The sequence below is a fragment of the Psittacula echo genome, assembly GCF_963264785.1.
Source record: "Psittacula echo genome assembly, chromosome: 1".
Classification (NCBI taxonomy): domain Eukaryota; kingdom Metazoa; phylum Chordata; class Aves; order Psittaciformes; family Psittacidae; genus Psittacula; species Psittacula echo.
The window spans coordinates 157669254-157682561 of record NC_137735.1 but is presented as its reverse complement, the minus strand read 5'-3'; the positions used below and the strand labels follow the sequence as shown (position 1 = coordinate 157682561).

General features: G+C 37.0%; 1 protein-coding gene across 2 annotated transcripts in view; it reads left to right on the top strand.

The window, feature by feature from the left end:
• The window catches only part of DOCK4 (dedicator of cytokinesis 4), a gene marked incomplete at both ends in the record, with an annotated part of 246537 nt that overhangs the window by 208229 nt on the left and 25000 nt on the right, over window positions 1–13308 (top strand). The window contains 5 exons of one of the 2 annotated variants that reach the window (XM_080615549.1): window positions 3428–3454; window positions 3623–3718; window positions 5273–5333; window positions 9182–9275; window positions 13000–13148. In XM_080615549.1, the coding sequence (XP_080471675.1) occupies window positions 3428–3454; window positions 3623–3718; window positions 5273–5333; window positions 9182–9275; window positions 13000–13148 (427 nt within the window). The remainder of the gene's footprint in view (window positions 1–3427; window positions 3455–3622; window positions 3719–5272; window positions 5334–9181; window positions 9276–12999; window positions 13149–13308) is intronic. The other variant, XM_080615548.1, reaches the window with a different exon arrangement.

The window sequence follows — 13308 nt, the reverse complement described above, 5'->3', positions numbered from 1 at the left end:
TAATGGTATGAAATACAGTTCTGATTTTTTTTGTGGTTTTGAGTTAGATTTAAACTGGGGGGTGTTAAACAAGATACAGTGGAAAATGGTGAGAGCCTTTTAGAAATCTAAATGCTGAAGACATAATCATAGTAATTTAAATTGCAAAATGTCTCACAGCATCAGTAAACTTGTTGTTTCTGTTCTGGTACAACAGAAGTTAAAACTAAACTCTCTGGGAAATTTTGGAGCAACTGCTCAAGTTCACTTCCAGTTTAAGAAAAATTAGTATTTATCACTAGTTTTATATCTGAGTTTGATTTGACTTCACACATTAACACCTCTCAAGAGGAAAGCTTGAAGAAGATACTAGTCTGAAATGGAGGATAACATAGTGTTCTAGGGTATATAAAGGAAAATTATTAAAATCAGATATACAGTCTAGGGAGCTGAATGCAAGGGACAGGGTCAAATTTCTTTTACCTTCTGCCATGGGTAATTTAAAATAAGCAATATTAGAGTGTCTTTAGACAGTAACAGTGACAGAGATGTGGTACGTACCCAAGGGCCATGAATCAGTAATATAACTTTACAGCAAACAGTGGTTTTGTAGTCTGTAATGAAACAAATGATATAATATTACCTGATCTTTCTGAAGATTCGGCATGGTTGGTTTTGATAGGTACAGTTGGGAGCCAAGGGGATGCACATTTCTGCTTTGGAGCCAGTCTAGTAACTGCAGTGGGTGTGACACTTTCAGGTTTTGTAATGCTTTTTATTTTGTCTGAATCAAAAAATGAATTTAAATCTCTTAACTCCCACATTAACTGCTTTTTTTTCTAGAGACAATCTGTTTTCAAGAAAAAATTATAAGCATCTCTGGACATACCTAAAATATTATGTGCTTAGAATTTACTGCTTATAATAGAATTATCTTTATCAAATGAAAAGACATAGTGAAAGTAGGGAGAAGATGACTGCTGTTTGTTTTGAATCAATGTCTTCCTAGGGACTTGGATGTGACCACTCAGTGATTAGCTCCTAATGTCATTTGAAGAGCTGCAAAGCATGGAGTAGTGAACATTTTGCTATCATGAAAAACTAGATGTTGTAATTGGTACCCAGTGTAATCATGGTATGAAAGGTGTCCTGATCTACATTTACACTCTAAGACTGCAGTTGAATTCCTAAGTTAATTAGCACAGGTAAAAGAATGATTTCACTTTATTAAACAGTTAGTGGTTAGATACAGAGATATACTCAAATAGCTTCTAAATCCGACAGCTGCTACCCATTTATTACTTCTGTAGCTGTATTCCAGTTTGGCCTAACGCAAGCCATTTCAGGTTTGCGGGTTAGGTAGCCATATTATTGAAGCATAAAACCTGTGCTAGTGAGGGGGCCTGAAGATGAGGCTTCTCTTGGAGGAAATTTGAGCTGATATTCAAGCTGAGCAGGCATTTAATATCAAGCTATGCCAATTTGTGGGCGATTTCTGTAGCCATGAAGCTACCATATGAAAAGCGATGGCTGCTACCCTCTCCCATGTCTTCAGTCTTCTTAATTTCTTCCCTCAATTGCATGACTGAATTCAGCACTGCCCAGTCCATTAGACACTGTCTACACCGGTCCCTTCTGAATATTTTTGTGGAGTTTGGGTATTATAAATATATCCTCGTTATAACCATGAGGAAGTTGAGGAATATATTTGAGTAACTCTCATTCTGAGTGTTTGTTCTGTGCACTGTGATGAAAGATGTATGGCAGAGAGGGGGAGGCATGCATCACAAGGCATGTCACAAAATTGTTCAACTGACAACATTGATGTCGATTTGAATAAGTACTTTGACTGTATCTACACAACCCATTTGTAGAGATTGTATGCTTATAATGAATGTGCCAGTACATTTATAAAGAACATGCATTAGTCAAATACAAATGAAACCCATCTGGTTTAAAAACGATGTCAGACTTCTGCTGTTTTTCTACAACAGGTAATTATTTTGATGAATTTAGGTTGAAATGTTCCTGTTTAACACAGGGTTGAAAGGCAGTAGAAAGGAAAAATCGGTACAGTGATCAGTGCTTAATAATGGAACAGGCTCTACTCTTACTTCTTCTTAGACACAAAAACTTGTATTGAAAGGAACATAGAAGTCTGAAAGTGAATTAAGTTAGCCTGTGTATTCTGCATGGAAAGCAGAGATGCCAGATTAGTGCTTTATCCTCTGGTTAGGGATGGCCTTGCCATCTGTCTCTGCTAGCAATTGACAGGTAGCCAGTCTCTGAATGTGAGGGAAATACTCTGCCTCCTAAAGAGAAGTGAGTCTAAGATCGATATAAGGGTGCAGAATGAAGATCAATGTTTCCTCCTTGCTTCCAGCAGAACACAGCTTCATTTAGGTTGAATTAGTTTGGAGAACTGCATTTGTGACATCCTCCTGTACGTAAGGAGCTGAACAGAGCTGGAGTGTATAGCTAGTGCAGTTGGCATGTAGGAGTTATTGGGTGCTGTTATATGTTTGGTAAAATTTGGATGTAGGAGTTTTATGGGACTGAACATGCTCAGTATAGATGAAGGTCAGTGGAGCTGACAGCTTGCCCACTGCAGACAGAAGGTTTGTAGATGCTATTAACAACTCTCTAAAAAGCTCTAAGCATATGGATGTGGCAATTTTCAGACACATCTAAGTAAACCATACCTGAGTTCATTTGCAAGTACACTGCTAAAATATCTCCATGGGCATGTCAGTCATCTGAGATCCTGCCCCAAAGCATAAAAGTAACACAGCTCTGTAGATAAATATTTCTTTGTTCATCCTCAGAGAGGAAATGTGGGAAATTCATGCCCAAATGATTACTATTTAATAAACTTTAGCAGTGAAAATCAAAGGCCTTTGACAGAAAGAAATATGGAGTGTAATTTTATTGACAGCTCCACTTACAACACCATTTTGAAATCTTTTCATTTCACTGTGTAATCAGCATTTACATTAGTGTAAGAACTCAACACAACAGTTTTTAATAAAGAATCTTATGCCAATTTAAGCTAATGGAATTTCTAATATGCATGACAGTATGCTCTCAGAAGGAAAAAATAAGTGAAGAGGGGAAATAATTTTATTAAAATCCCTTCTTTTTGCATTCTGAACGATTAGAGAGGAGAGGAGAAGAAAAGATCTATTCTATGATTCTAAGAAAATTCTTTGTTACAAAAGTTGAGGTCTCATTGAGAAGGCATACTGACTTGATAAATATTCTTTTCTAGGTACATCTTAAACTCCCCATTTTCTGATGTATCAGCATAAAATTAAGATATATATTTTATGGAAGAGTTCTGTTAATTCTTTGGGATATTAATATATTCTGAAAATTAGGTATCTGATATATTTTAACCTGATGCAGCTAATATAAAAATCATTTGTTTTGTCAATGCTTCCTGGACTAGAATTCCACTTTTTGGTCCTTATCCTAGGTAAGACAATGTTTGCAAATTGTGCTTCTTGGGAGGGTGTTTGTAAAAGAAAATCTAACTATTGAAGATGTTGCTAAGGTATTAAGGTACTGGTAAAAACAGAGTGGTTGTCATAGTGACAGTTAAAAATAAACAGTGAAATCGTTCTGGCTTCTCTTTTTTTTCCAGTTTACTGAAGAAAATTGAGCGGGAAACATGGAGGGAAAGTGGCGTTTCGTTAATTGCCACTGTGACTCGCCTCATGGAGAGGCTACTGGATTACAGGTGAGGGATTAATATGATTTATAAATACGGTTGTCATCTTTGAAGTATCAGAAGGCAAATATGGTGATCTTGTGGAAACAGTGACTACACGTGGACACATCAACTGTATGTGCTCAGGATCTCTGGCAGCAGCTGCTTAGTCAACAGGAAAATTAGACAAACAGGCTGAAAACCAACCAAGTAGCCTTCCCGTAGTATGAAAATCCAGTGATGTGCACAAGTTTTCTGTCAAGGAATATAGGAGCTTTTGCCAGTAGGTTAATGACTCAAGTCTGTCTGAAGGCACAGAGCTCAATGCTAATCACCTGACAGTTGTTTTACACAGTATGTAAAATTCTTATCACTATGTCAATCATGCTTAGTTGTCAGACGGCATAGCAAGTATGCATACAAAGATAGGATATCTGGGTGAGGAGCTCACATCTGACTGTACCACATGAACAAAGAGGAGAGAAATGAGAGACGTATGCTCTCTTTCAGGAGTAGGAATTTCCAAATTGGTTGTGAAGCCAATGAAGAAACTTCAGTTTTTAACATAGTCCTCCTTACCACCATCAGTTGTAGCATGTCCTAGAGCTTAAGTGTTAGCTTGTTTGCCCTGATTCCATAGGGACACATGGTGAGACCTGGCACTCCACTTGCTGTCGTCACTGGTAGTTTGAAAGGAAAGCTATTTCATCAACAGAGACTGAACTCTGAATTTCTCGAAACCTGACAGTGCTATTCTCCTTCAGGGAATTGTGAAACCCTTCAGGGGGTTGGATTAAAACCCCCAGGGCTCCCTATCTTTAGGAACAATTGTGTATACTGGTAGTTATGAAAGTATTGGGAGATAATTGTTTAGCTCACGTATGCAAGAATGTTTTAAAGTTACATTACATTTCTTCTAGTGACTGCATTGTGATGTCTGCCTGTTGTTTGTTTTACTCCAGCATGGTTATATATTCTTTTACCCTGTGTGATAATCAAGCTCTGCATGTTTGAGAGGATGAACTAATGCTGAAATTCCATAAACACTTTAGGTGTACACTGTCTCTGAAGAAAGCAAACTCATCCCTACTCTTTCCTCATTCACATCACTCTCTTCCTTGTGCTAACAGAAGCGCTTGCGCTGCATTGTGGTAGTCTGACTGATATGGGCTAAAAATAACCCAGCAAAAGATGCTGCCTAACCTCTATCTTTCCCTGAGGTTTATTCAAGCAGCAGTGCAGGATTGGGAATGAGTGCCTGAGAGCAGGAGGGGAGTGGGACTGCGTCTTCTGGCAGTCATGCTGGCTTCTGCTGGCATGATTTCAGCACAAGGTATGAAGAAACCAAATAATCTCCAGCTTTCAACCAGTGAATCAATGACAGAGCCAGAAAAGAAACATTGACTTCCTTGATAATTGAGTTATTCCATGTCCTAGAAAAGGAGGCATTAAATCCCTTACACACCTGGGTCAGCTGTTCATCCAACGGCATCGTGTCAGTCAGCTTGCTGAACCAAATATGGGGTGTGCTTCGCTAAGAGGATAAAAGTGATTCCTTTTGACTTTCATTACTTTCTGTTTTAGGGACTGCATGAAAATGGGAGAAGTGGACGGCAAAAAGATTGGCTGCACTGTTAGCCTTCTGGTTTGTATAATACTTTTCTCCCCCTTTAATTTTAGTTGGACATTTTCTAATGTACAGTCACACATTCGAATAGGAGATATCTTGCTTCTTGATGCAGTTTGAGTGGAAGTTAACAAAATAATACTAATCTTAAGATCACTGAAATTGGTACAGTGGGGAGTTAGTTTTACGTGACATATTACAGTTGGGCTTTAAGAGATCTCTAATACTGCTTTATTCAGTTTTCCCTCTCTTCCTACCAGATAAATTTCACCAAAGTATTATTTCCTGAGTTTAATCGGTCTCTAAATTCATAGAAATATGCCTTTCCTCCTCCAAACTCAAGAAAACTTACATGATTTCTACTGGTTTCTTTCTCCTCTTGTCATATTATCATCATTACAACAAACCAACAGTGCAAATTCATAGTATGAAAAAAGATTAAAATTTTGTTTGCAAGATTAATTTTGGTTTCAGGCTAGTTTCCACTGACAACTTTGTTGACTTCTGTTAACCTTGGAAAGTTTCCATTTTTATGGTGAATGTTTTGGAAAGTTATATTTTTAGCCAGGGGAAAAACAGAATAAGCTGACTTGTAATTCTGCATTTTTGACGTCAGTGAAACAATTTGGTGTCACTTCTAAGTGGCAGTTATACAAAAGAGAATAAAGGATTTCTTCAGTAGGAAAATGGTGCTCTAGAAATAGGGATGATGTTTACTATGTAACCATAGAGCAGCTGGGTTTCTATCAGAATATCTGGCATGATCTGAATTCTGTAAAGCACCTGGATTATTTTTATCCTATCCCCAAGGAGCTTTTAAACTACTGTTAGCAAATCATCCAAGATTTGCACAAAAACAAAATGCAAATATTTAAAAACCTCAAATGATCATAATACTTTTTAATTGGATTTTCATTGACTTGTAGAGGCTAAGGAACGTTTCATATACGAATAATTTTCAGACAAATTTTAATACTGTTTGCATGCCAGAGCAACAACGAATGCTAAATTTTGAGAAGGAAATTTCAATTGCAGAAAGAGCACACAAATTTTAAGACATTTGCTTGCACATATGATGGATGAACTGGTTGTCATCTCGAAAGATGTTTCATGCAACGAGTAATTAGAAGAATGTATGATGTTAAAATCATTTGAAGTCCAGAGGAGGAAGCAATATTTCATTTTTCACCACTACTTTGAAGGTATTCCGACTTCCAAAGATAAGAGGACTCGTTGGCATGAAAAGAGAATTTTTACATTGTTTTGCCATAGATGTATATGCATTTCTTCCAGAAAATAGAATTGTGCAAGTTAACCAAGTTAACAAATTAACTGGAATTGTGCTACATTATGAAATATGCAGAAGGGGTATGCACCAGCAACAGTACCTTAGATGAAAGGAAAAGGTAGGAACTTTTTTCCTACTCTCCCCACTCTCTGGATCATCTGAGGTAATTTCACATTAGTAATACTTGTTTGGAAAAGCTTGTTTAAGAGGTATCTAATGGAGTTAGTTCCTTATGTATAAAAATCACCTAACTCCAATTTGAAAGTTGAATTCCTAATGAAAGAACTTGGCCATCACAAAGCTATGCAAAAGCATTGAAAGTGTATTGAATAACTTTTGGTAACTCACTGAGGAGTTTTTCTCAGGCAACTCTGGTCCTCATTGGGGTTTGATATTTCATGAATATTTCAGGTTCTATTAATTTAAAACTGTCTTTTTAGAAAGAGAACGTTTCCTGTGATACCCTATGCTGGTATATGACATCATGTCATTGATGTAGAACATGTCCACATTGCCTGTTTGAATGTTACGTTCAAGTTGTTTTTTCTTAGGGAAAGCTAAGTCTAATTAACAAAGTCTACCTTTCACATCATGTCCCCTTTTGAAGACTACACCTGTTCTATTTTATATCTTGAAGTAGTTGAAAAATCACATGACACTTTTGTTAGCACTATGCATTTCCTCAGCTGTGACTTGGTTGCCTTGCTGTGGTATGCCTTACAAACCAGGTGGATGCTGGCAGAGCTTCAGAGAAGATTTTTATAGTTTAGACTTGTGTCAAGCACTGAAGCCTTTAGTCCTTAGGGGTAAGAGCCAAGAAGTCTAGTACTGCTGTTCAATGCCGTATTTTGTCTTAATCTTTATTCTTTATTGCTCGCAATTCTGTATTGTAGATTATGCCTTTTTATCAGACAGGTAAATATGAACATACAAACAGATATTTTCTAAAGAGAAGCATCTGTTCCTGGTCTACACCTTGTGAGACGAAAAGAGAAGTCTTAGAAAGGCAGATAGTGGCCTAAGGGCTGCACGTCATTACAGAGCTGTTGTTATAGCAGTCATTTTTTCAAGTCAGTTAAAAAAATACTTTCTCTATAAAGTTTTTACTTGTATATTTTCATAATGTTCCTTCCAACTTTCTCTTTGATAACTCAGTTTAGGAAACAGTGGCACAGAATAAGAATACTGTAAAATAGGGGGGAATTCTGGCCACTTGCTTAGAGTTCAAAATAGCAAGTGATTGGAATAATAGAACAGAAATCATTAATTGCTCATGAGGACCAGTGCTAGATTTTTCTGTCCTATAAATTTTCATTAAACAAAGCAGATTTTCCTGAACATTAAGTATGGCTAGCACGGGGACTGCATGTCCATAATGAGTATGGCAATAGAATCATAGAATCATAGAATCATAGGGTTGGAAAGGACCTTGAGATCATCTAGTTCCAACCCCCCTGCCATGGGCAGGGACACCCCACACTAAACCATGCCACCCAAGGCCTCATCCAACCTGGCCTTGAACACCGCCAAGGATGGAGCATTCACAACCTCCCTGGGCAACCCATTCCAGTGCCTCACCACCCTCTCAGTAAAGAATTTCTTCCTTATATCCAATCTAAACTTCCCCTGTTTAAGTTTGAACCCGTTACCCCTTGTCCTATCACTACAGTCCCTGATGAATAGTCCCTCCTCAGCATCCTTGTACTTGTGAACAGCGCTACAGGGTTGTGCTCTTCTCCCTGTAACTTTTCCATAGTTTGTTTTAGGGCTTGTAGATAAATAATGCATGGTTTGAACTAAGAGTTTTGATGTTGCATTCCATATTTTATTCATGTAACGACAAATAGCAATTATACATCCAGAAATCTTTGCACACTGCTAGAAATATTTCCTGGCTATCACTTTTGAGTGCAACATTATGTATTTAAATCATGCAATGAAATATTTATCCATCAGTTGCCAGTTACAGCATCAGTTACCAGTTCTTAGCATCAGTTACCAGTTCCCAGCATCAGTTAGGACTGAAGAAATCGTGTTTTTCATTTGGGATTATGTTGTTTACGGTACTGAGTAGTTCTTCTTAAAGTCAACAGAGTCATTCTGGAATTTTGCTATGACAGAAGGAAGAGCAGACATAGTAGGTAGTAAATTTTCATTTTTTTTAATATGAATACAAAAGTCAGAGTGCTGTTGATATTTTAAAATCAACATACAGCTTTGAGCAAGATGTTAAATGGCCTAAGTAAAGATGTATGGGTGTAGTTTTTGAACAGATTAGTATTTTTTAAGAAAGAACGACCAGATTTCAGTTCTGTCAGGTGTCAGGTTCTTCCTCTTATGTTCTATCAGAATTTAAATAAAAAGCCATTCAAAAGCATGTTGACTTATGTCCTGAAAATTTAACGTTGTGTTTACTATTTCTTACTGTATTACTGCAGTTGTGTAATGACTTTGTACATGTGAAGCTTTCAAATCTATGCATGTATTTCTAAAGCATTAAGTTTGAAGCCTTTTGTTTGCAGCCATTATCATATATTTACTAACTACTATGTCATTACAAAATTCAATTTTATTACAGAATTTTTACAAGACTGAACTGAACAAGGAAGAGATGTATATTCGCTATATTCATAAACTCTATGACCTACATCTGAAAGCACAAAACTTCACAGGTAATTGAGTACAAACTAGGAAAAGATACTTAGGACTTGTCTATCCTTTGCAGTCTTTCACAAACCTGTAAGCTGTATTCTCAGTCTGAACATACCAACCCAAGCAACAAGCTGAGTATCCTTTCCCGATTAAATCTCTCTCAAAATACAGCTTTTTTTCAGCCCCACAACTCTACTATTTGCTGTGCCATGTTGAATGTAAATGACTACTATTGATACGCACTAGCAATGAATGTGTGATACGGTCATTCTTCAGCCAATAGGAATAAAGTTTAAAGGAAGTTTTTGTAAGTCCATTTGATAGTATCTGAGTATATATAATTTTTGTAATGCTGCTGGTTAGCTATTTGGTGTGCTGTTTCAACATAGCCCTGTTTCAGCACCTCACTTTCAGGTTAAAAAAGGAAAGAAAGAAAGACCATTTCTTTCTGATTATCGCTTACTAATGATGAAACAGAGACCCTAAAACATGTAACAAAATAGCTCTTTGCTGACTTCTTTCTGAATCTTCATGTACCACATTTACAGTATTATTGTCCAGGATTTCTCAATGCAAATTTAGTGCCAGGTCAGGCCATTATCTTTTAAATTAAGAAGTTATTGTGCATGGTTGTTGTTTATACAACATAAAGCGCACTTCATTTGCACTGTATGCCATCAATAAATGCTGGAGAAGATAAAATCTCTCTCTCTTTAAATTAAACAGTCTTTGGTTGTCAAAATATTTAACTGATGTTATAATACCTCCATCTTTTCCCCAGTGTTTACAATTGCAGCTGCATATGTTTAGATTCTCTCCAGAATTTTTTCCTTCTTAAAAGTGGATTAGTTGGCTGGGGGGGGTCACTAGTAAACTGGCTACAGGTGCTTACTGCCACAGCAAATTTCCTTATGCTGCTATCTATAGAAATGATTCTTCACTTGGAATTTCTGCAGTCTGTTTGCAGTCCATGGGTTTAAAGGGTAAACTAGATAATAGGGCATATTAAGATGAGATTTTAATTTCCTCATGTGACCTGGCAGTAGTGAGTCACAAGAGAGTTTTGATTATCAAGCAATATCTTTGCCACAGCTGGCTTTTGTGCCAAACTGTTAATTTCCTGATTTTACATAACAAATCTTAGTAACTCTTTAAGCAATGTTGAGTTCCCTTTACACATTGGCTGATTAGCATGTGTTGAGTTTATCTTCAGCAGTGAAATGAACTGGATTTTTTTTTTTTAATTGTGTTGCCATCTGTTCTTATTTAAACAGTATTTTGCTCAAAAATTATTTCACAGGCTGTTGTATTTCCTGTGTATTTATTATTAAAATATGTGATTTTTGCATTCTTTACTGTGGTAGATTCCACTACTTTTGATTTTTGTTTGGGGTTTTTTTGCCATGAGAGATTTAAGGAAGGATTGTCTCACACCCATGGCAATGTGATATTGACAGTCTTTCCACTAGAAAACAGACAGGCAATCCATTGGTTGCCTTATTAATCTGTGACAACACACAGACCTTTTGTAGATCATCTGATCTAATGTACATGGGAGTAGGAAAAGAAGTTCAGTGCCTCAGCAGCATTCCTGCATGTTTCACCGTTGAGTTTACTGACTTTATAGTTTCATTAAAATAATTTTTCCTTCCTTTCATAGTATGATTTGCAGGCTGTGTCTAATAATCCTCTGTTAAAAAAACACAAGCCAAACCAAAACAAACTCAAAACAAAACAAAAAAACAATGTCCTTTATAATACAAAACATACTTTCAAATCTTTCTTTACACAGGATTCAGTTACAGCTACAAATATAACTACCTTGAGGCTGTAGCACATGAATGCACTGTTACTTTTTGTGTCCCCTCAATCACAAAAGAAATGTAATGAAATTGTCTTTGTATCTAACTGTCTTAGAAATGTTTAGATTTTTTTCTTTCCTGTATAAATTTATAAATTTCCTGTATAAATTTAATTTTCCACGATGTGCATCAACCCTGTTTATCTCTTCTTGCTGTTTTCCTGCGCAGCCAACTGATACAGACCTCTCCCAGAGGTACCAGTATGTTGTTTGTTATGCTGGCCACTTCCAAACGTGGGATGCTGGGTTGAGGGACCCATGTACATGTGATCCCTCAGGTCCCTCAGGCCTTTCATCCAGTATGGCCATTCTTATTTTAGAAACTTTCTATATACATTTATGATAACTGTAAAAAAAAAAAAAAATTGTGTGGCAGACAAAATCTGTTAAAACAAAGGACTTGCATGAAAAGTTAAAAAGGAAGGATCATAGTGAGTTATCTTGACATGTCCTTGTGCTTTGCTATCTTTTGCTTACAATTTTGAATGAGTTCAAATTAATGTTTTACATTGGTGTGTAAAAATGCTGCATATTTTGAATACCAAACTGTAGCTTGAAACTATAACAGAGGCTGTTACCAGTGAAGCAGCCTGAAAGCTGTGTGATGCCAGAATTAAGATTGTCTGCAACTTCAGCCAGTCTCCCTTGCAGCATCATTTTGCACCATACTTAGCATTCTTCAACACTGGCATTCAAAGCACACTCTCCAACAAGTATCTGCTGCAGTGATGGTTTTTCATCCACAGATTCTTAAGCTGGACACATAAGAGGAATAGTACTGTTAGAAAAAACTCTAGAGAGCTTGGTTTAAGGTGCCTGTGTTGTGGGAACTCGTATGGCAGAGGCAGAAGTAGGATATGGTTGTCTGAGGCAAATTTACCTTAGCATAAAAAGTACTTTAGTACTTCATGGTTATTTTTTGCCTTATGTAAAACCTATAAAACCCGCAATAAAATAAGTCCAGTAGGCAACTTCTTTCTCCAGTGCAGTACATCTCCAGAACATGACCCATCTTTGTACTGACTCACTCATGCAAAGTGGTCTTGTGAGTGCAAAAACAGACTGTGACACTAACTTGGAAAACAATAATGCTTATGCACAGTTAGACAAACTGAATTGTCATAACCAGTATTAATTCTGGTGTTTCATAGTTGGCCAAAGTTTGACTTTGCAATAGAGAGATTCACTTACTATTAGTTTTAGTGTGTTATTTCTGAGGAATTCTTTAAATCAAAATAAAAATCATAGTATTTTTTATATTCCCAGATAATTTCTACCAACCGTGACCTAAAGATTATTCCACAGTTCTCTGACCAGAGAGCAACAATAGGTTTGATTTGTTTCAAACCTAAAAAATAACTAAAATAAAGAAATGTGTCTGTGTGCCCTTCTAAATTACTTGTTAAGGCTCAGCTATGAGCAATTTATTTCTCTGTGGAGTCTATTAAGCACACATCTGCCTCTCCATTTCCCTCCCAGCCTTGTTCTCTTTTGGACTGTGTCCACAGTCCTATCTGTCTTCTTTACTCTTTCTTTACTGATGTTCTCATCCTCTGGTCCTTGTTCCCTCAGACACCAGAACCATAGGGCTAATCAGAAATTGTTTTCTTAATTTGCCTGTCCTCTTTGTATTGCCAGACTCCAGGGAAACTGTCCCAGTGACTCCACTTTAAATAGTGTGTGAAAATTGTAAGCTGAATTTATTATAGCTGTAGATAGTAACTGTCCAAAACCAGCACTACCATCCGTCTTACACTTGAAATAAATCAGTTACCTATTAAAAAGGTGCATCTCATCAGAAGTATTCATATTTCCGTGTTCTTTGTTTGGCTGGTTTATTTGGTTGGTGTTTCATAAGTACCATGCTATAATTTGTCTTGTAGAGGCTGCCTACACACTCCTGCTATACGATGAGCTGTTGGAGTGGTCTGATCGGCCACTGCGAGAGTTTCTCACCTACCCCATGCAAACAGAGTGGCAACGTAAAGAGTGTCTCCATCTGACCATCATTCAGAACTTCGATAGGGGAAAGGTAAAATAGCCCTATTTTACTGAGGGGGTCTGGAAAGGATAGTTTATTTATTTTAGGACGTTACTGCCAGGGTTGCAGTCTTTTCGCATATAGAGGGGAAGTGTTTGTCATTGCCTGATTAAGCAGTTACTTAGCGACACAGTAGGTTTCTCCTAATCCT